This window comes from Paralichthys olivaceus, chromosome 4 (assembly GCF_024713975.1).
Source record: "Paralichthys olivaceus isolate ysfri-2021 chromosome 4, ASM2471397v2, whole genome shotgun sequence".
Lineage (NCBI taxonomy): Eukaryota > Metazoa > Chordata > Actinopteri > Pleuronectiformes > Paralichthyidae > Paralichthys > Paralichthys olivaceus.
Window position 1 is genome coordinate 12,908,153 of NC_091096.1, and position 22,740 is coordinate 12,930,892.

General features: G+C 41.6%; 1 protein-coding gene across 3 annotated transcripts in view; it reads right to left on the bottom strand.

Annotated features, from left to right (window-relative positions):
• Positions 1 to 2,337: 2,337 nt before the first annotated feature.
• Positions 2,338 to 22,740, bottom strand: part of LOC109638059 (dynein axonemal heavy chain 10) — a 31,853-nt gene continuing 11,450 nt past the window's right edge. The window contains exons 34-79 of one of the 3 annotated variants that reach the window (XM_069523778.1): positions 22,488 to 22,676; positions 22,009 to 22,155; positions 21,624 to 21,815; positions 21,375 to 21,493; positions 21,128 to 21,286; positions 20,876 to 21,011; positions 20,670 to 20,792; positions 20,453 to 20,584; positions 20,103 to 20,319; positions 19,711 to 19,830; positions 19,466 to 19,611; positions 19,236 to 19,388; positions 18,875 to 19,135; positions 18,606 to 18,778; positions 18,422 to 18,515; positions 18,112 to 18,279; positions 17,568 to 17,756; positions 17,030 to 17,201; positions 16,744 to 16,947; positions 16,580 to 16,660; positions 16,271 to 16,468; positions 16,016 to 16,177; positions 15,730 to 15,904; positions 15,345 to 15,526; positions 15,116 to 15,252; positions 14,812 to 15,029; positions 14,420 to 14,641; positions 14,119 to 14,266; positions 13,681 to 13,960; positions 13,361 to 13,590; positions 12,990 to 13,263; positions 12,789 to 12,893; positions 12,537 to 12,691; positions 12,297 to 12,451; positions 11,935 to 12,118; positions 11,600 to 11,800; positions 5,011 to 5,220; positions 4,790 to 4,885; positions 4,524 to 4,695; positions 4,307 to 4,438; positions 3,953 to 4,164; positions 3,701 to 3,868; positions 3,127 to 3,307; positions 2,908 to 3,053; positions 2,661 to 2,809; positions 2,338 to 2,500 (exon numbers count right to left, since the gene is read on the bottom strand). In XM_069523778.1, the coding sequence (XP_069379879.1) occupies positions 2,663 to 2,809; positions 2,908 to 3,053; positions 3,127 to 3,307; positions 3,701 to 3,868; positions 3,953 to 4,164; positions 4,307 to 4,438; positions 4,524 to 4,695; positions 4,790 to 4,885; positions 5,011 to 5,220; positions 11,600 to 11,800; positions 11,935 to 12,118; positions 12,297 to 12,451; positions 12,537 to 12,691; positions 12,789 to 12,893; positions 12,990 to 13,263; positions 13,361 to 13,590; positions 13,681 to 13,960; positions 14,119 to 14,266; positions 14,420 to 14,641; positions 14,812 to 15,029; positions 15,116 to 15,252; positions 15,345 to 15,526; positions 15,730 to 15,904; positions 16,016 to 16,177; positions 16,271 to 16,468; positions 16,580 to 16,660; positions 16,744 to 16,947; positions 17,030 to 17,201; positions 17,568 to 17,756; positions 18,112 to 18,279; positions 18,422 to 18,515; positions 18,606 to 18,778; positions 18,875 to 19,135; positions 19,236 to 19,388; positions 19,466 to 19,611; positions 19,711 to 19,830; positions 20,103 to 20,319; positions 20,453 to 20,584; positions 20,670 to 20,792; positions 20,876 to 21,011; positions 21,128 to 21,286; positions 21,375 to 21,493; positions 21,624 to 21,815; positions 22,009 to 22,155; positions 22,488 to 22,676 (7,665 nt within the window). In that variant the 3' untranslated portion in view covers positions 2,338 to 2,500; positions 2,661 to 2,662. Of the gene's footprint in view, positions 2,810 to 2,907; positions 3,054 to 3,126; positions 3,308 to 3,700; positions 3,869 to 3,952; positions 4,165 to 4,306; positions 4,439 to 4,523; positions 4,696 to 4,789; positions 4,886 to 5,010; positions 5,221 to 10,268; positions 11,437 to 11,599; positions 11,801 to 11,934; positions 12,119 to 12,296; positions 12,452 to 12,536; positions 12,692 to 12,788; positions 12,894 to 12,989; positions 13,264 to 13,360; positions 13,591 to 13,680; positions 13,961 to 14,118; positions 14,267 to 14,419; positions 14,642 to 14,811; positions 15,030 to 15,115; positions 15,253 to 15,344; positions 15,527 to 15,729; positions 15,905 to 16,015; positions 16,178 to 16,270; positions 16,469 to 16,579; positions 16,661 to 16,743; positions 16,948 to 17,029; positions 17,202 to 17,567; positions 17,757 to 18,111; positions 18,280 to 18,421; positions 18,516 to 18,605; positions 18,779 to 18,874; positions 19,136 to 19,235; positions 19,389 to 19,465; positions 19,612 to 19,710; positions 19,831 to 20,102; positions 20,320 to 20,452; positions 20,585 to 20,669; positions 20,793 to 20,875; positions 21,012 to 21,127; positions 21,287 to 21,374; positions 21,494 to 21,623; positions 21,816 to 22,008; positions 22,156 to 22,487; positions 22,677 to 22,740 lie in introns of those variants that run through there. The other 2 variants (XM_069523777.1, XM_069523779.1) reach the window with 2 other exon arrangements.

Genomic DNA, 22,740 nt, shown 5'->3' on the forward strand with positions numbered 1-22,740 from the left:
TTGCCTCCTCATTTTCCTAATCCTGTTCTCATGCAGCATCTTTAAGATCATTTCAGCTGTAAATATGGAATGATTACCACCAGCCATACTAACACTATGGATAAAGAAAATCAAAAGCACAAGAATATTTTCAAATGCACATCAATCAGTCTATTTAATATATACTGTTATATTTCTAGTTTTATTTTGTTGATCTAACTATAGGCTTGCCAGAAAAGAAGCTAGCTAGCTAACAGCTTGTTAGTATTGTACACATTCCTCTTTCTCACTGGTAGGATTTTAAAATAAGACATGCCTCAGTTGTGCCAAAAAAGTAGCTGTGTCAAATGTATGACAGGTGTTCTGTAGTGAATACATACTGTATGGTTCATTTTTGACCCATGCGTGTAAAAGTGATGTAGAAATACAAAATATGTTTGTTAAAAAAAAAAAGAAAGGAAAAAGGAAAATAATGATTTGTGGTATCAAACACACAATATTTAATGAATATTTAGAATATTAAATGATAAAAATATATCAAAGAAGGATTTGCAGTGTTTTGGTACTACAAAGTAGGAATACGAGTGGAATCTGAAGTATGATACAGTATGCTATCATTTGGTTGTATTTAGATAAGGCAATCAGTGCACCTAAGAGTTGAATAAGAACTATGTATCTGTAAGGTGGCTTGCTACCCAGTGTATGGAAACCCTATGTGGAAATTAATTATTAAACATAACAAGAGAAGAATTGAAGAACCCAGAAATAAATAAAGAAAAGATAAAGATAGATGTTCTTTTATCTTTCATCTTGGTTAATCAGCAGATCCAATGAGAGGACCAAAAAAGTACAAGTGTTGTCTGATCTGAGTGGTTGTGTGATCGCCATATTTTTAAGAGTTTTTTCTGTGCAAAGCCTGTGAATGATATTCTTAGCAGTCCTAATTATAGGGATGAGAAGCCATTTTTGTTTCTGTACATATTTTTCTCCTGTTTATGTTGAGGCAGGTAAGATTCCTGTGTTTTCTTTTGATTTCTTTTGGATAAAGGTATGTTAGTTGATATTAAAGATTGCTTTGTTTGTTATTTTGGCTGTGCTCTTCCTTACACATTTTTCTAACTGATTTATAAAAATAAATCATTTTTGTTTTGGACTGCAAATCTGCTGTCATCCTTGGGAGTCGGGAAAGAGGGGAGCCATACTTATGCTATGCTCAGGTTTCTTTTCTTCACACACACATCCAGTCTACCCAACGAGAAAACATTCACTGTGACTTTTTTTCTGAACGCTGTAATTTTGCACAGAATTTATTATGCAATAACACTCAGGTGGACTGTCCTACTGTAAAAATTGCACTGTTGTACCCCTCTGCACCTTTCGTCTTGCACCTTTTGTGCAAATTATGCTGTTACACTTTACTTATGTTTATTTTCTTTTGCTGTGTTTTTATTAAAAAAATGTACATTTAGATTTTTACTTCTTGATTCTTGCTCTGATTTCTAAAAGTCAGATAAAAGAGCTGCTAAAACAATTTTCACTGTTTTAATGTTGGTGACAATGTTGAACATTGACAATAAAGGATTCTGAATCTGATCATAGGCCGGGTGTAACATAAATTGGGGGCTCGACCATTTTTCTCCCTCTCATTTTTCGCAGAATATAACTCAGTTTGAAGGTTCGTACGTTTTTTCCTCATTTTGTTTTTTGTTGGGTAAATTTCAGTAGGTATGTTTGGCATTGTTTTTTTTCCTGATATTTCTCATTTGGGTTTGAGAGCAGATTAAGAACACTGGATTAAGACGTCCGTCAGACCGGCTCTCACTCTAGTGATGATGTCATCATCTCTCGCTCTAAAGAACAAGAGGCACTGACTCCCATTCATTATGTTTTGGCAATTTTCGAGCGAACCGTTTGGATAGTGTCTTGGAAAGTCATAGCACACCATTCCCGACCGAGCCGCACGTTTTGGTGTATTTTTGTGCATGTGCGACGAAAACTGCTGAAGGAGTAGCAGGTCAACGTTTTACGGAAGAATAAGTATAAGCAAAATAGTAATATGTCTAATGCATCGTATTGCGGGTCCCGTCCACGGCAGCGCTGAGCCAGAGCAGCAGCACCGTGCACAGCAAACTTCTCGCAAAGCGCGGACACGGTCTTCCGTTGGCGCAGTCCCATTCCAGTGGCATCCACAGCCAGAAGACAAACGTTTTTTTATGACGAGCCCAACTGTTTTCCACTGTAGACCGCAGCTTATGTTTCCCTTTTAACCTCAGCTGAAATGTTCAGTCTTTGCTGTCTTTTCAAACAATGGACAGAATTATGAAATATTTTCTATGGAGAAAAGAGAAAAATCAAATGTGATTGAACAGAGTTGAAAACATTTATTCTTAATCAAACAGTAGTTGGTGCTTCGGTCTGAAAGATCCTGACCCACTGTAGGATACTAGCCCATTAACATCAAAGAGAAATCCCCAGAGCTACTGTCCAGAGCGAGGAGCTCAGTACTGTTGAATGCTGCCATCTAGTGAGGATATAAAGTAAAGTTTGAAGTAAGCAATGAGTCAAACATATTTAGTTTTCTAATGACTGTGTGAATACATTTTTAAAAACATGAACAATATTTAATCATAATTTATTTGTTCGAAACAGAGTGTTGGAAGCTCAGGAAGGATGATTCCTGCCTTTAGTCTGCATTGAGGTATAAACAGACACCCTGGAGCACCCAGTGGGAAATGTGCATGGTGGTGAACAGGTCTGCCTCAAACACCAACCCCACACCCATCGCATTCCTCCTCAAGGACGTGGTGTACACTGGTGTTCGCAGCGTATTCTGTGGTAAAAAAAACAACATACAAAGCATTTTAGAGAAATTATCAAAATGGTGAACTTAAGCTTAGAAAGGAAGTAAGAAGTGTCTGTGGTCCACACCTGTAAGCTGAGTCGGTGTGCCTCTATGGGTATGACTTTGAGAATGGGCAGTTCAGCAACCAGAACTTTTGGTTTACTCTTCACCAGACAGCCCTTCTCCATGTCCCAGTCTGCTCCTTCCAGATACATGCCGGACACAAAACAGCCTGCAGGGAAAAGGGTGATCAGTCTTAACTCATTTCTAATCACGCTGCAAAAGGATAAAAGTGATTTCATTACCTTGTCCAGGTCTGTCACTGACTTCTTCCTCGCTGTGGTACTGAGTCACCTGTGTGTACAGTGTGGAAAGATCTAGAGGCCAACCATTTTTCCTGCATGCATCTTGGATCAGGGCAGTCAGGTAGGACTCTGGGATATGAAGTCCTGATAGCCACATTACCTTGGGCTCTCCCTCATCCACCTGATGGACACAAAACACACAGACACAATTTGACTTAAATATACCCTCTCATTCTGTTCTAACCACTGTAAATGAAGTTATGATTTCATCAGTTTGTTTGTTTGTAGCAGGATTACGCAAAAACAACTGGATGGTTCAGGAAAGAACACACTGAATTTTGGTGCAGATCCGGATCAGAAGCCAGATCCAGCATTTTTTTAAATCTTAATGAAAATAATTAGGGTATTGATTGATAGCTATTAGTCTGTACAATTTGGTGCAGCTTGATTGAATTTAAGGGGACTGTTGGGCCATGGTGGAGTAATGTGCTCGACTGAGTGCCATTCTAGTTCCACAATAAAACAGAAAGCTACATGTTATTGATTGTCTGTGATAGGGAGTGTCCATCCTCACCCAGTGTCTGTACTGTTCATAACGCTTCTTGAAGTGACTCATCCAGTTACCAAGTGACTTGAGTGTATCAGGTGCCAACTTCTTCCAAATGGCAGGAATGTGTCCATTAAAAAGGGCCCGAGCGACTTCATCCAACTCACTGCTCATACCCACCTCGCCAGACAAAGCCTTTACAACAGAAGAGAATTAGAACAAATACAAACCTGTGTGAGGCACAAATATTTGTTTTGTAAACCTCTCCCTCCTTCTCACCCTCTGCAGCTCAGCCAGCGAGCGCTGCATGCGGACCACCAGTTTGTTGAAGTGTTCTAGTTCTTGAAGCAGCACCACTGACGTTGGGGGAATGTCCATGCCAAACTTTTTACGGATCATGTCCATGTCGAATAATTTTGGAAGCTTACTCTGAATGTCCTGGGCCACCTGGCTGATGTATTGATCCCGACTGATGCCTCCACCAGATTCAGCTGAAGCATAAGAGAATGAGAAGAGACAATAAGAGCGAAAGCAGACATCCTTTAACATTATAGAACAACTTCTGAAAAATAATTAATGTTATATCGAGGGACTCAGAGTTTAAGGTGGAGAGATGACAAAATCATACAATACCTGTCTGAGGCTGCAGGTCTATTAGGTGGGTCCACATGTCTTTAGCTGCTTGTGTGTAGTATCCTATCTCAGCATTAGAATGAAGACCAAACACCTCTGGTCTATTTGCCAATGGCAAAGTCTCAATCTCATCTGTAACACAACAGTGTGAAATAAGTGTAAGCTGAAGATTCTCTTTAAAGTAAGGGAATGAAATATAGTTAAAATAACAACTGACCAACATATATTTTCTTAGGCCCGTTTAAAGGGATCTTGTAATCTACATCCTTGTTTTCAAAGAAGTGGAAGCGGCGGAAGGTGTAGAATAGGAAATCTCCAAGGTACTCGTCCATGTACACAGCCAGGATCCTGCGGTCAAAGCTATCTATGGCTCGTCCACCATACATCACCTATAAAAGATTACACACACATATTTAAATTACAGCATCAGTGAGCAGGATGAAAAACATACTGTCTATTAAAACAAAATGAATTCAGTCTTACCTCCCCAATGAGGTACTTAAGACTTCCCCAGGGAATGTTGCTGTCTCCCTGGTTGTGAGACTTGGTCAGGTAGGTATTCAGGATCTCCAAACACACCTGTTGAGCACAGTTATCATGTTTAACAACAAATAGAATGATAGCACTTAATCAGAAGTAACAAAAAGAAAATCTAACCAAATCTATTATTTCCTACATATAATAAATTAATATGTGGCACTTACAAAGAAATCAGAATCGTTGAATTCGTAGGAGACGTTCCAGCCAATCTTGCCGTACTTGCGTCTCTCTTGCACCACAGCATGGAAGAAGGCCAGCACATACACCAGGCTACGGAAGGCAGGGTGTGGGCATTCGGTCAAGGTCTCGTGAGAGATTTTGGAGTACGTGGCTCTCATGTTGAGCTTGAGTCCATTGGGAGGCTCCGTCACCACCTGCATGCATCATTAAATTACATGTAAACACAGTGATTCATATTCGAAATCTGTTTTTATAATTATAGTATTTTCTGGATTACGTGTACATTACAACAGCAGTTTAAACAAATGATGTGATCTCATATACAGCTTTAAAACTCTTCACAAAAAGAAACATCTATATCAACAACTTGTACACATATATGTTCCAAGTGACATTTCCTTTTTATACAACTTTATTTATCATTTTTCCATCTTGAAAACAATGACATCATTAGTTAGGCATTTCTTACAAAAGTTGTGCCCCCGCCCCCCACCCCCCACCCCCCACCAGGTGGCATCCCCACAAACGTATCCACAAAAACACTCACGTATCACACTGACAGACAGAGCACCAAAGGAAGAAAGCAAATATAGACAAATACAAAAAAAAAAAAAGAGACAGGAAAAATAAGAATAAATAAATAAATGATAAAATAAAAAAAACCTCAAACCAATCTGTGTTGATCAGTATGGTCATAGCACCAACATTCCGGACCTTTAACATAAGAAAAAAGTCTCAACCGTCAGAGTATAGGCATTGAGAGGACCAGGACGGCAGTAAGAGCAGGAAAGGGGGAAAAATAAATACATATTAAATAAGAGCAAGGATTCAGGCAAAAGGCAAGCTCTTGATATGTGTCATGAACTGTGACCAGGTTCCGTCATATTTAGCCTCCACCCCGTGTACTGTATATCTAATTTTTTCCAGAGCCAATCCCAACATCACCTCTCTAATCCAATGTACATAGGCAGGAGGAGTCTTCCCCTTCCAATTCAGCAGAATCAGACGTCGGGCATGCAACGATGCAAAGGCAATTGCATTTTTGTGGAGACGGGACAGCTTTAGCTCATCCCTTACTACACCGAAGATAGCTATCAGAGGGTCAGGCTGCAGTGTTTTGCCAGGTATTGCTGAGAGTGATTGGAAGACCGAGGACCAGAAGCCATACAGTGATGGACACGACCAAAACATGTGTCCCAAAGAAACAGGAGAATATTGACATCTAGGACAGTTTGGCGCAACATCAGGGTATAATTTAGCTAGTCTGTCGTTAGAATAATGCAACCTGTGGACAACCTTAAACTGAATCAAGCCATGTCTGATACAGAAAGAAGATGTGTGTATACGCTGCATGGTATTCCTCCAGGTGTCCTCTGGTATTGCTTCTCCAACCTCTCCCTCCCATGCTGCCCTAATTTTGTCCCACGAATGAGGGCAGCTATCCAGAATTAAAGCATATATTTTTGATATTGCTCCTTTATTGAGTGGATTAACATTAAGAACTGAATACAGCAAATCTTTAGAGGGTGGGGATGGGTACCCTGGGAAAAATTCAGAGGCAAAACTTCAAACTTGAAGATATCTGAAGAGATGAGACTTTGGTAAATTATGATCTTCACATAGAAACTTAAATGATGCAAAGCCATCATCGGTAAAGAGATCCTGAAAGTAGACCAAGCCCCTTCTATGCCAAACTGCAAATGCCTGATCTATTTGAGATGGTGCAAAAAGATAATTAAACATTATTGGAGAGAAGCTACATATATTTGTCAAATTAAAATGTTTTCTGAACTGACGCCAGATCTTAATCGAATTTTGGACCACCAAATTTGAGTTCAGTCCAGGCGCTTTGATATTTAGTGTGAGAGGGGCAGCTAGGACTGAAATCGGGGAAACCGGGAGTGTAGCTCTCAGCTCCATATCAGTCCAGACCGGACCCTCCTTATCTGCGAACATGGTGATCCAATATGTCAGTTTGACAATATTAGCTGCCCAATAGTAAAATAAAAAATTAGGTAAACCCAAACCACCATCAGATTTAACTCTCTCCAGGCTTGCCTTCTTTATACGTGCAGGTTTTTTATTCCATATGAACACAGAAATAAAGCGATCCAGCCGAGCAAAATAGGATTTTGGGAGGAAAATGCGAATCATTTGGAATAGATAAAGAAACCTGGGCATTACAGTCATCTTCACTACATTTATCCGCCCTGCCAATGAGAGTGGAAGATTTGACCACCTATCCAAATCAGTTTTGGTACGGTCCAAAATCGACCTATAGTTATACTGAAAAATAGCTTTGATTGAACCTGCTATTTCTATTCCCAGATAAGTAAATTTGTCATTTTCAATTTTAAAAGGCAAATTTTCATAAGTGATCTGTTTTGCCAGATTATTCAATGGAAATAATAAAGATTTTGACAGATTAATTTTATACCCTGATATGCTACTGAATTTTTGCAGCCAGTGGAGAAGGTAGGGCATGCTCTCAGTTGGGTTTGATATTTGCAAAAGCAGATCATCCGCATAAAGCAAAGTTTTATGGTTTGTTCCACCCCTGGATATACTTTTTATCCTGTCATCTGATCTAATAGCAATCGCCAGTGGTTCGATCGCAATGTCAAACAGGAAAGGCGACAGACAGCAACCCTGTCTTGTACCTCTGTGGAGCGAAAAATATTCCGAAATTAGGCCATTTGTCCTGACTGCTGCCATGGGTGTTGAATATAGGACTTTGATCCACTTACAAAAAGTGGGCCCCATTCCAAATTTTTCTAAGGCTGGGAAAAGATAGGTCCACTCAATTCTATCAAACGCCTTTTCAGCGTCAAGGCTTAGAATAACTTCAGGTTGTACTGTTGAATGGGGGGAAAATAACACATTAAATAATCTTCTCACATTAAAAAATGATTGCCGCCCCGGAATGAAGCCTGTTTGGTCTTCATTAATAATGGTGGGAATAACAGGGTCTAATCGTTGTGCAAGGGTTTTAGTTAAAATTTTATAATCACAGCACAGAAGACTTATTGGTCTATATGAGCTACATTGTACAGGATCCTTATCTTTTTTTAGTAAAACTGAAATTGTGGCCTGGGTAAGCGTTTGCGGCAGTCTTCCATTGACCAAAGATTCGTCGTAGACTGATTTAAGGATAGGTGCCAGTTTTGAAGAGAATTCCTTGTAAAACTCTGTGGGGAATCCGTCCGGACCTGGTGCCCTTCCTGTTCGAGACATCCCGATGGCACTCACTATTTCCTCAAGCGCCAATGGCTGTTCTAGAGATGACTGAGCATCTGGAGAAAGCTTTGGGGTATCCAGAGAATTAAGAAACGAGTAAATCTCAGATGATCTACTATCTACCTCTGACTGATATAGAGTAGAATAATATTGCTTAAACTGGTCATTGATGATTCTGGGACTGCGAGATATCGAGTCAGCGCCTGTATTAATTCCTGGGATCATTTTTTCAGTTGACTGCTGTTTAAGTTGAAGTGCAAGGAGTCTCCCCGCTTTATCTCCATGCTCATAATATACCTGTCTGGATTTAAAAATATTTCTCTCGGCTTTCCATGTCATAAGCTTATTGAATTCAGTTTGCAACAGTAATTTCTCTTTAAAAAGATCTGGTGTAGGCGAAAGGGCATAACGCCTATCAATATCTGCAATTTTGTCAGCAAGCTCTGTAAGTTGTTTGGAACGCTCCTTATTCCTATGTGCCACATAAGAGATAACTTGGCCCCTGATGTAGGCTTTCATAGACTCCCATAAAATTCCCCTTGAAACATCCTGAGTATCATTAATTTCCAAAAAGAAGTCAATCTGATTGTCGAGAAATGTTCTAAAATGTTTACATAGAAGTAGCTGGGGGTCTAGCCGCCAAGTTCGTTGAGGCGCTACATTGGCTGGAAAAACCAGATCCATCTGTACTGGGCTGTGGTCTGATAGCACTATACTGTGATATTTGCTGCTGGAAATTAAGGGGAGTAACTGGTTATCGACAATAAAATAATCAATCCTGGAATAACTATGATGAACGGGGGAAAAGAAAGAGAATTGCTTCGTAGTTGGATTTTTTGTCCGCCAGGGGTCTGATAAGCCATAAGAGCGGAGGAGGGAATTAATAACCACTGCGGCTGATGAGAGAGTATTATTCGCCCTTACACTTGACCTGTCTAGCTGGGTATGAAGGACGCAGTTGAAGTCTCCGCCTAAAATTAACTTGTAGGAATTAAGGTCCGGAAGAGTTGAAAAAAAATTAAGAAAGAATTGTGCATTGTCCCAGTTTGGTCCATAAATGTTGGCCAATATTACTGGTGTATTAAATAGCTTGCCCACTACAACAATATATCTGCCATTAGCATCTGATATTACTTCAGAGTGTTCAAATGGGATCCCCTTCCTAATTAGGATTGCTGTTCCTCTGGCTTTGTAATTAAAATGTGAATGATATTTTTGTCCAATCCACTTACAACTTAATCTTTTTTGGGAGTTAATATTTAAATGTGTCTCCTGTAGCAATATCACATCAGGTTTTAATGATTTCAAATGACTAAATATTTTGCTCCGTTTAACCAGGTTATTCAGGCCCCTGACGTTCCAGCTAATGAACGAAATTGCTCCTTGTTGATTATTTGCATTATCCAGAATCATAGCGCAACAGTTTGTAGTGAGCCGGTCCTGCATGTTGGCCATATCTGAGTACTTTAGTGCATGTTTGAGTCAAACCATAAACCACAAATAAACCCATAGGAAAACTGACAAAGACAAACAAATAGACATAGATAAACCCCTTACCATCCTGGACCCCTGGGCTGGTCTTCATTAAACCTGAGACTGCCCTGAAAACTCTCCTCTCTCTCCTAAGCATATAACACGTCTACACTAACTTAAACTCTTGCATGAACTCTGCAATGGCAGAACAAAATGTAATAGGGCTTTCCTCTCAATACTATTCTTGCTGCATGTGTGCTGGCACTATTTGGTCACAGGCCGATAAGGTTCTTAACACTTACAGTTGGAAGATAACCCCACCAAAAAAAAGAGTAAAATCAACTAGAGTTAGTACTACTGGTGGTGATACAAATTTCACTTAAACTTGTCCATAGTCCAAACATAAAATGCATCCAACTGCAGTGTGATGACGTCCATCAGTCAAGAAAGTCAGCATGTGCAGACTACTACAATGTTAATATGCAGCATATATGATACCTGTTATGGCCCCGTGAGTTAACTGTCACTCTCCCCCCGTCTCCCGTGGGCGCAGATTGGTCTCGATGTAGAGCTTTGCCTTGACCGGGTCATCGAAGGATCCCTGCTCGCCAGTTGGGCTCGTGATCTTCAGTGTAGCTGGATACAGGAGACCGTATTTCACGCCCGCACACCGGCGAAGCAATCCTCTCACCTCGATGAAGGCGGCTCTCTTCTTTCTGACGGCTGCCGAGTAATCTGGATAGATGTAGAAACGCTTGCCTTTGTGAGTGATGGGACCTGCACCCATGGCCTTTCGAAGAATATCCACTTTCTCCTGAAAGTAGTGAAACTTAATGATTATTGGCCTCGGGGCACCCCCATCCTTTGGTCTCGGCTGCAGGCTCCGATGCGCCCGATCAAGCGTCGGCGTGTAGTCGAGGGCCAGCGCTTCCTTCAGCAATTCGGCCACGGCACTCTCCGGACGTATGTTTCCGAGTCCCTCTTCCACTCCAATTAGTCTGCAGTTATCTCGCCGCTGCCGGGACTCCAAGTCCTCGGTCTTATCTGTCAGCCGGGCAATTTGTGTAGACAGCGTATTAACTTTAGCTTCAAGTGCTACAACCCGGTTAGCCTGACCATTAGCTTCCTCCTCGAGATCATCAATGCGAGTTGAGAATGTGGCGTTTTCTTTCCGAATTTCTTCCGTCACCCTCGTAAACTCTGCGCGCACATTCAGGATTTCTGACTTTAAGGCACTCGCCAAGTTGTCTATTTCCTTGTGCAGTTTATCTACAGCCGCCATCACAGACGAGTCGATCTTGGTTAGCACACTCCGCTCCGTCTGCTTAATGGCAGCCATGATTGCCTCGAGATCCGGCCCTGAACTCGCTTCCGCGGTCGGATCAGCATCAGGCGAGACCGAGGCGTCCGGCCCCGACTTCGGCTTTTGACATTTAGGCATTCTGGGCAGCTTAAAAATAAGAGAAAACGACTAATTCGAGGGACCTGGCACTTTAGAGACACGTTCGCACCGGAAGAGACGAGAAGGAGAGGAGGAATATTAAGTAAATGTTCAATCTAAGCAGAGCCCACCAAAACACGTCTTCACATGTCGCTGCTCCAGTCTCTTTTTTTTTTCTCGACATTTCCTTTTTAAAAATATTTTTTACATGTCAATTTGTTTAAATAAAACAGGTTAAAGGAGATGACTGCACCAGTTTCTAAAAAAGAAAAGAAAATCAATCAGTGTTTTTCCCATAACATAGAGTTAAACAATTCAGATACAGCACCTATATGTGAAAATCCTGGGGCCAACTAAAGGATCTCAAGAAGTTAAATCTGCCATCCACAAACAATGAAGGCAAAGGGAAAAAAATGTTTTACCTTAAGTGACGTTTGCAGTATGCCAATGGGGAAATCCTTAATGGGGTTGGTAGTGATCCACAAGCGGAAGTTGGGATGGGGCTTGGTGATCCTCTCTAGGGATTTCTCAAGATCCTTCAGCCATTTCACCAGCAGGTGGCAATTCTGTAGCATCAACCACTGACCACGGGAGGCTGCATTCTCCAGCAACTGCAGTGCGACCTTTGTTAGAGGTAGAGAAGACGATTACCCTCAACATCTTTACTTTTTATACATACCTATTGGGACTACTCCTGATACATATTTAATTTGGCTACAGTTTCCTAGCCTTGATATGTAAAATAGTTTTTCAGTACCTTCTCTTGGCCTTGGCCCATAGCAAGGAACTTGAACTTGCTACCCCCAAAGCCTGACCTCTCAGCTAGTTTCATGAGGTCACTGGCTGGGTCAGAGCCAGGACTCAGGATGAAGATAATGGGGGAGGAAGGTGTACTCTGTTCATAGATTGCATCAAAGTTGATCACAGGTGGCTGAACATACCTGAGCAGGAACACAAGATAACATGTGGAAACTCTTGATAAGTCTTTCTGTTAAAATAATCACATGTTCTGGTAACTCCATCGAATAATTGCACCTGTCATTGTGGTATATAAACATACGTATACAGAGACATACATATACTGTGTGTGTGTATACAGAGAGAGAGAAACAGTCTCACTTCTTGCCCATAGTGACAGTGACGTAGTCGGTCACAGCTCTGTAGACTCTGTCAACACGGAAGCAGCGCAGCAACAGCAGCTTCTGAAAGGCTGACAGGTTCTCCTGATATTTCATGGGGAATGGAGCCTGTTCTGGTCCGTCCAAGTCATACCACTGAGGTGGGGACAAAAGAACGAGTTTTAAACTCATCACCAAGCAAAACACCTGCAGTGAGACCTGTGTCACTATGTTCACTTACAGACTTCCAGTCAGCAGAATGTTTCTCCACGTCATCAGGCAGAGAACCAAACTGCTCAGGAAAGAGCTCTGCGAGTTTCACTATGTCTTCCCAGCCCTGGTCTGGAAGCCAGTCACAAGGCTTTTTGCACTCGCTCTTTTCCAGGGATAGATTACCTTTACACAGGAGGTGGAAAAACATTCACATTTTCTTTGAACATTGGGTGCATACACATTTTTGTGTCCCTGAGTTCAACTTCTCTGGATATCTCACCCTTGATGAAGAACTCCAGCTCTTCCTGAAGTGCTCTCCCTTCTGCCTGCTCGATCTTGATGGTCATGTTAAAGGAAAAGAGCAGCTTGTGTCTCTCAAACAGACCTAAGGATGTGATGTCAGTTCAGGTTATAAAATTATACCAAATAGTGTGCTTTATCAATTGTTTTTGTGATTTAGTATCATTTCTCATTACTGTACCTGTGCAGCCATAGTTATAAACGCTGTATGTCAGAGTGGTCATGATGTTCTTCAGTCTCTGGGGCAAAACAGAGTCAGGCAGAGATTTGCGCAGTGAAAAGTCAAACACTTGCAGGTAGGAGGCCAGAGAGTACTGGTACATGCTGTTGACCTGAGCCATTTCTGTCAGCACAAAGAACAGGATAGCACCACGCTTGGCAGCTGGTCGGTAGCAGTCTCTGAGTTTATCAATGTCCACAGATGTCTTCTCAGCCAACTTGAGTTTCTCAAATACCTGATGATCACAAAATCAAATAAAGAAATTAAATAAGATGAATGACCTAATTGAATTTGCTGTTCTTCATTCCATTGTTTGCTGCAACCAAACTGACCTCACTGGCTTTTGACTTTGTTTCCTCCAGTGTGCGAACCAGCTCAGTGTTATCCAGTATGTTGCCTGTACACGAGGCCAGCTCTCTGAGCAGAGAGTCCCCAAGGTTCTTCAGCAGCTTCTTATTGTTGCTTGTTTCCTGGATCAGATCCTCACGCTGCTCCTCCAGCTCCTTCTTCTCAAAGCCCATGATGACACTCAGCAGCTGGTCCTCCAGACCCTTCAGCGTCACTACATGTAACGCAGACAAAGGTTTTTTTTTAGACCTGCTGTTTAAATGTTACAGACAAAAACTATTGTTGCCATGCCAAAAGATCTTACCAGTATAATTAATGACCATAGCTTTTCCAAACACTGATGGGTTATATTTGGGGTTTGCCAGTTTGGTGTTGAGATAAAGTTTAAAGTTGGGATCATAGTCCACCTCCTTGTCACCCAGCATGAGGACCTGTCTGCCCTCTGCTCCTTTGACATTCTTCTCCAGGACATTGTCAATCACAGGGTCGATGTACTCATCCACATCTTGGAAAAGGAATGGGATACCATATTTGATGGCCATCTCTAGCTGCTTCAGGAAGTCTGGATCATTGAAAGATGAGATCTGGGGAAAATGATCACAGTGTCAGGACCACATGTCGGGATTCTTTCCAAAATGCTGACTCTGGGGCTGTCAGCAGTGGAAACCTGTCTAAAGCAGTCACTCTGGGACTTGTCAGTAGTAATAACACAAAACTTGTATTTGCATGAAATCTTTTGTACCTTGAGGTTTTTGTTTTCTTCTTTCTTCTTGATCCAGGAGATAGCTTGCTGTTGAGGATCAATACACATGGGAAATCGGCTCCCTCTGGTTGTGAGGATCCCATTTTGCACTGACAACTCATCTGGAGGCAAGCCCTCAGATGCCCATCTGTAGTAACATACAGGGTTTATATGAAACACACTTAACCCCACAGCACCCACAGTTAGAGTCGAGCACAGAAAAAATAAAGACAAATACACCACAACACAATTCAAGTCTCAAGTTGCAAAACCTGTGATGAGCACACAATCTAATTCTCACCTGCTGATTTCTACTTCATCAGTAAGAAGGCTTTCCACTTTGAAAGGCTGGCTCAAGGGGATTCCTCTGTCCTCCACATCCTTAACCCATACTTGGTAAACCATTTCATTCCTGAAGTCCCAGCTGAAGGCCCCTTCATAGCTCAGGAAAGCAGCAGAGATCAGACAGTCGCCAAGGAGACGCACACGCCTCTGCTTCAAGTCCTCCAAATCTTGTGTCCACCTGAGTGGGGATAGTAGAGAAGAGTGGGTTGTAAAGACCGATAGGTAGAGACACAAAGAGACGGCGAGAGGTAAATTTGAAAGAACCAGATAAGCAGCTCTTAGCAGGCTAAGTTAGTCTCAGAGAGGCAAGTGATGTAACTTCCTGTGTTGCATCTTTTACAGTCTCACCGTTCATTTTCAGAGCTCAGGCCCGAGATGAGTTTGTCAGCTGATATCAGCCTCCTCTCCATGACCTCAGCCTCCTCCTGAAGCAGCTGTTTCTCCTCAATAGCAGCTTGATACTTATCTCCCAGAGCCTGCAACTCTGTCTGGATATTGCTGAGCTCGCTCTGAATGCGTTCCAGCTCCTTCTTACTTTGAAAGAAGTTCTTCTCTAGATGTGCCACCTAGGAAATTAATGGAAGAACCACTGTTTAATCTGTGTTCATTCTTATGGAGCATGATGGAATACCCCTTTCAAACTTTGCACTACCTTCTCTCTCTTAGGTTTTATCTGCTTGGCAACATCACAGTAACCAACGATAGCCTCAACAAACTTGAGCATTCCTGAGCCAGCTTTACTAATAGCCTGCATCTCCTCAAGGGTTGTCCGGAGGTTCTTCAGGAAACCTAGCCAAAGGAAATGGCAAAGATGTCGCAAAAGGTCACTAGTGTATTACAGTTTGTATGGTAGCTTTTCATTGATCATGAAGCTGACTTACCTTTGACAGTCCTGACCTGACTGCTATTTATGGAATCACAGTCCATCTCCATCAGTGAACGTAGGAAGTTAGTCTCTGACATCATCCCCTTAGCTGACTGCCAATTGATCTCCTTGTAGCCACGCAGCACCAAGATGCACTCACAAACCATCTGCACCTGTTTGGGAGGCTTGGCAAAAGATCTGCACAAGGAACCAGCAAGAAAGGCAGATCAACAGAGGTATAAATAGATGGTTTCAGTTATGTCAGATGTATTTGCAAATTAAGTATATTTTGGGTTATCATCTATTTTCTTGACAAAGCTTTAGTATGGGTTAAAGACGCCGTTTTTTATCTATTCATTCGTTTTTTCCACTATAGCATGAAAACAAGGAGGAAAGGTTACCTGATCTCTGTGACATCAGATTTTTCCAGGCCCTGCAGGGCATTGCGGGCCGCTTCTAACGCTGGCAGAGCTTCAGCCAGGGAACTTTCAGCTTCTTTCTTCTCAACAGCAATCACTTTGTTCTGCTCTTCAATCTCTTTGGCTTTGTCTTCTGCCAATGTCTTTTTCTCCTCAGCTAGAAGGAGAAGTTATTATAAGCGGATTAAAACAGCTGTGTCTACTTTGGGTAGCTCACAATTCATTGTAGTTCTGTTCTAACCACAAGATAAGAGATGCAGTCACTGACCGACAGTGGTGTTAGTGGCGATCTCATTCAGCAGGGTTTCACAAGCTGTTGACTTCTCAGCGAGGACCACCTTCTGCTCTGCTAGCTTGACATTCAGCTCAGCTAGCTGCTGACTGGCCTCCTTCAGTTTATCCAGACCTCCCTCTAAGTGCTTGCACTGAGCTAAAAAAGGAGGGAAAACGTTAACAAAATAAAAGTCGCTCAAATAATCACAAACATGAGGAACCAAATGTGTGATGTATTCCGTCCTCTCACCCAGGATATACTGGTCGTTGTCCTCCAAGAGTTTAGAGTAGGTGTTAATAAAGTCCAGGTAGTTCTTTGGAGTAACATAGTTACTACGCCGGAGTTTCTGCTGGAACAACTTGCTGTAGTCACCCACAGAAGAATGGACCATGCATACATGATCTATCACGTCTGTGGAGAGCGCCTTAGGGATCATGGGACTCTCACCTGTAAAAAGAAAAACTAAATTTTGAATTCTTGTGAAACATGTTTTAAAAGGCTGAAACAATTATATCCACAACAAATGCATTTTGAAAAGATGTGAGTATTATTACAAACCAAGGAAAGACTGTGCAACTGCAAGTAATGCCTGTGGAGGCCATGGCAGGAACCAGTCTATCACAGTGTTGTTCATCAGTCCTGACAAAGAAAGGTAAACATAGTTGGTGAAATCAAATCAGACATTATATTACAATTAAGAGATGACTGACAATATATTTCACCTGGGAAGTTCCTGCAGCGTGTCCTCAGGGTGTCTCCCACTGGGGACATGCCTAAAACAATATGAAGGTTATTGGCACTCTTGTTGACAAAGTACTGCCACAAACTTTCTTTCGAAGGACCGGCTCCCATCTTAAGAGCCTCATCGCGAAGCTGGTTGACAACTGAGTCCTTCTCCTCATCAGGGAACAATGCAGGAACGATGCCTGTTAGAACAGAGAATGTTCAGCTGAACATTTTAAGAAAGAATAATGTATTGTGAGCCAGGACATAAGAGTGACAACCAACCTGAAGTCAGCATGTTGTTGATGAGTTCCAAGAAGCCCTCCTCAGCGACATGGGAATCAGTAAAGAGGAACACCATCTTCTTATTTTCAATGCCAAGCTTCAAGTACAGTGTTTTCAGGTCTTCACGGAGGTTTGACTCACTGTATCCTCTGCTTAATATGATCTCAAAGACCTGGGAAAAGCATATTTCTATTATGGACTGCTGCAGATTTCTTTCCAGATATCGTTTAATCCTTCTCAACCCCTCAAACACATATCTTCCACATGAGTTTCTCTTTTAGCACCTTTGAATAGACTGTTGTTTCCACACTTTCTCAAGCTTCACTGAAACTTGTATAGTACTGAGTTAAATATTCTGAACTAAGGTTTAAATTCTAATGGCAGTAAATGGAAATACTAGACTTTTTCCCATTGCATGATGTAAAACATTTGGTGGGTAGATGTTAATAACACTTGTTTTGCTTTTCTATAACTGTGTAACTGTCTATCATTAGGAATCATTTAGCCTTTACCACACCCAGCATAGATTTTTTACTACCTCACATCCAGCAGTGAAAGCAGCAAGCTTGGTGAGGGACTGCTTGCCAGAGCCTGCCACACCGACAAGCAGTGCATGGCCTCGATCGACACGGATGATGCGGTGCACTCGGGTCAGATGTTCCAGAGCGTCATCAAACAGTACTAGATTCATCCTCGACTTGTTCTCATTGTATTCCTCTAAAATTTCCTGCAGAGACAGAGAAAAAGACACTGTGGTCTTTCAGTAAATCAATCCAACCATCAGCTCTCAAAAGGCTAGAGCCAATCTCAGTTTACAGAGGCCCAATGTCAGGGTTTCTTGCCCGGTTATTTGTGGAGGAAAGCGGAATATTTTTTTTGCAACCATATTTCTGATGACCTTGTCCTTGAACTCTGACCAATCACCTCCATCCATGTGTTGTTGAGTTATTTTGTACACACACAAAAAGGAGTGAAGACAATACCCTGCTTGTGTGACTATGCTGACTCTCATGGTAAATATGGGAGTAAATAACAAATTACTGTCAAAATGTATTTATCATACTATTACAACTTGACAATACCTGAAACAGGGCTTTTGAAGCATCATAGTCATGAATATCCTCATAGACTCTGGGTTCAGTCTCACTGAGGGCTGTCTTGTAGTCTCCAAAAAGAATTGGGTCCCTGATGACGACCTCCATATCTGACTTAAAATGCTCCTCAATCAGCTTCTTTATGTGGCCTTGTACCTGATAGCAAAAACACACATTTGATACATTAACTGAAAAACAACACACTAAAACTACACTATTTCAATACAGTAGACTTTAAACCTGGAGGAACAGTTCCACATGCTATATTCACTAGTTATGATTTATTATCAATTATTACCAAGGCTTTGTCAGTCTCATCAATGAGTCTGTCATGGAAGATTCTCAGGCACTCGTTCCTCCAGACTCGGACAAACTGGGTGACAGTCAAAAACCTGTAAAGCACAGACGTTTTGAAACACAGCCCTTTTACTGCAAAGTGTTAATCTATTAAGTGTTAAGTGAGTGAATGTGCTTGATCACACCTGTCTGGTTTGGTGAGCGTTAGTCCATTGTAGACTCGTGACAGGTCCCTCAGGTTGAAGATGTAGTGGAACTTGGACGGAGTGGGCGGCAAATCTTTGATGATGCTGTTGTACAGTTCCAGTGTGCAGATCGTGATTTCATCACACACCTTCTGTATCGCCTCCTCAAACGGCTAAAACATTACATCAAGTATATTGAATTTGAGTGATTATTTTTTACAACTGAGATTCTGATTGTGTATTGATCCATGTGTGAAAGAGAGACTCACTCTGGTGTGGCCTTTGATAATGGATGCATATATAAGGTGGAGTGACTCCACTGTAGGGAAGGGGATGCTGAAGACACTGAAGAGCGAGATGAAGCGAGGATCCACCTCGTTCCTCCCACCTCCTGCTTTTCCCATGGCAGCAATGAAGCCGAGGTCTTTGAGGATTTTGTAGTTCAGCTCCTTCCCTCGGTCATACATGCCTCCTCGATCCAATAACAGCTTCAGAAGTGCAATTGGCTGCTGTGTGTTATAATTATCCACCTGGATGAGCATATAGAGCATTAGAATAATGTTGAATATACAAGCGCTGTCATTCTGCACAGCACAAGAGATAAGAGACTTGAATGCTTAAAGAAAGAACCTTTGGCATATTCATATCATCCATAAAGATCAGCAGTCTCTTTCCCATAGGAGGCCCGTAGGTCTCTTTGGTCCTTTTCTCCACATTGGCCTCCAGGTTCCTCTGCACGTCCATTGAAGTCGTTCTGGATGAGAAGTTGATCATCAGAATATTCTAGAAACAGAAAGGAAGACAGGAGTTTAACCTCAAATGCGATGACATTGGATGAAATGTTTAGACAGCAAACATACCCTTGTGTCTGAATTGAGGTTCTTGAGGAAGTTATGAATGGTGGCAGTCTTAGAAGTGCCAGACTCGCCAACCAGGAGCACTGGCCTTTTTATTTTCACCATCTGTTCCAGGATCCAGCTGGCTCTCGTGGTGTCGACAGTTGGCACTAAGGCAAAGATGGAGGGGGAGGAATTTAAATCAATATTTACATACTATATTGTAATATTACGTAAGCTTGATTTGTCCTCACAAAATTTATCTTTACCTAGTATATCAGAATATTTCATGTCATGGTTGTGAATGTATTTGGCGACCAGGGAACTCCAGGGAACCCACTTCTCCTGTGTGCCATCAAAATGGAAATCATACAGAGTCGGTAGGTATCCTGTATGGATGAAGACATTTTCTGATTAATAATAGGACTCAATGGAGCACACGACAGATAATATCTGTCAAAGAGTAAAACTTTCATCAAGGTATTTATTCATTGAACCTAAAAACCTAATCAATCATGTCCACTGATTTTCAACAGTGATGACAAATGACAACCTATTCATGATGGACAAGGGTATTTTTATGATCTCATATTATTTGTGCATAATCTTGATGATGGCTGCTAACTTCACAATCATCTACACATAAATCCTTTGTTCTTACCTGGGATCTCTCCAGGTCCTGCCAGGGTTTTCTCATCGTGTACGACAGTTAAGCAGGAAACGCTCTTGATTAACTCATCAAACTTGATCCTGCCACTCTCCAGCAACGTGGCCCCTAGTGAGCAGTACAGAGCTTCCAGGAAGTAACACTCCAGGACTTCACCACTGCTGCTTCCACTCTCAAGCAGTGCATTCAGTGTCAAGCACAGCTGAGTCACCTGAAGATACCATCAACACAGTCACAATCAATGTAAGAAGCCTGAAGATGGGAATTTACTGATCTTCGTTCGATTATTTATGTATAAATACAACAACACAGGTACTGGAGTGAGCTAGATGACATTAACCCACCATGTTTAGATCTGTTTGTGGGACAACAGTTTTCAGTTTCTGGCCTTGTTTCCCATCAACAATGCCATCCACGATCATGTCAATACAGCTGTGCACATATTTCTCAAACAGTTTATTCAGAACTTCTTGTTCCTAAAACAGAAAAAAGAACAGTGTTGAGATTTTATTCAATTACAAGCAAGTAAAATTATCACATAGTGCTAATGTGTTCCCAAACCCTTTCAGGTCTGTTGTTCAGCCATCTCTGCCAGTATGGGGTGTATCGCAGGTTTTTGGGGTCAACAAAAACCATCCCACAGCGGGAAACAGTAGCAGGGGAAGCGTACTGCAAATCTCCCACCTGTAACAGCAGAGTTTTCTTATGATATACACGTTGAAATGTGGAAGAGTAATCTTGACAGCAATATTGAAATTAAGACAAACCTCGAATAGCAGAGCACAATGATTCTGTAAACGGATCCGTTCTCCATTGGCCAGCGTGAGGAGCTTGTTGTCATCCATCACTGAGTTCATATTCTCGACCCACAGAGCATCAACATCACCGTCAAACAGGATGTACCTGTGAGTCAAAGGTTATGTCAATTTGTTATGTTGCAGGAATTCTCTCTTCTCGAAGTGTATGCATTAAGAATTATATCAGATCACCATTTTTTAATCAACTTTTTTTTTTTTTACCTTCGCTCTTCTCTGTCAGTGGGCTTGTTGATGTCACGAAAGATGTTAGATAAGATCCCATCAGTCCAGTCTCGAGTGTCAGGATCCAGAACACCGTAAAGTTCAATGACACTCATGGCTTTAGGGTTCAGTGGATACATCTTGGTTTGTAATCCCAGTCTAACGATGAGATATAATAAAAGTTAAAATTGTCCACATAGATGTCAGGAAGGTGGTACTAATGTCGGTGATGTAAATTGACACTGACTTGGTCTGAGCTTGACATAATGTGTTGATGACAACTGATTTGCCTCCACCTGTTGGTCCCACAACCATTGTAGTGTGTCTGGTCATCATTGTCTCATAGATCTGCACCACTTTATCCACCTGAAACCATAAAGAATAGGGCATATAAATATTTAACAACTCATAGGCTGAAGCTAAATATGTGTGACTGAAATTTAGCAGTCTAATTTGTGTATCTCAAAAATTTCAATCTCCGACTCAGATGAGTCACCTGGTGAGGCAATATGACGTATGTGTTTTCATGCAGGATGTGTTCCACAGCGTCATTGAAGTTGGCATAGCGAACACGAGGGCAGTCCAGCTGAGGGAACAGGTCTGAGATCAGCCCGTGAAAAAGTGGCACGTCCTCAAACACAAACTTCGGAAGGTTCATGTCCCGGAGAGCACGCATCAACACCACATCCTGCGGAGTGAACATGGTATTTTTTGTCAAAATATTATCAATCAATATCCAGAATTGTCTCAACATCAATCAAACATCATTCTATACCTGTGGATTTACAAATAATTCCTTGTTTTCATTATAAATTAAAATCTGAAGGAGGGGTTTTCTATTCATTCTATGACAATGAAAAAAAAAGGTCTTTGGTCTCTACCTCATTGAGGTCTGGCGAGCCTCTCTTCATCTCTCCTGCCATCACTAGGACAGACTTCAGAGCTCGAAGACCAAAGTCATAATGAGACTGCTTAGAAAGCTGTTCACGAGCCAGTTTATACAGTACTGTCATCTTCTTTGCCAGCACCTGAATTGAAAAAAGTGAAGAGACAAAATCCTCGTAAGAAATGTACATGTGTCACAACACTTGTCCGTTTTCAGTGTAGAGTTACAGATTTATCCATGTTTACTGTAAATGAAGACTTGTCTTTTTATGCTTAAAAGTATCAAAGAATCTTTCCAAAAATTCATTATATATCATTCTTGTATATGCATTTTACCTGAGAACACATATATACATATTATACATTATATTAGCATTGCATATACATGGAGGAATACTGTGTACATTACTCAGGATGAGAGCATCACATAAAAAGCAGCAATGTCATTTGTGGTTTTTGTGTGTGTGTCCATCACCTTGGCCATAAGGAAGCCCTCAGAGAAGAGCATGATCTCACAGATCTGCTGCAGGTCAGGCACAATGACCACCACAGGCCTGAAGAGGGCTTTCACTGATTCTGGCAGCTCTGTGCGTCCTGCATAACCTGGGTTCATGGTGATGAAAATCCCCATGCGGCCGTCCAGGCTGATCTCCTGCCCTTCAAACTGATGTGTAGAAAAAGAAGGTGGTGGTAAAATAAATCCCTCTAATCGCTTACATGTTGGAAAT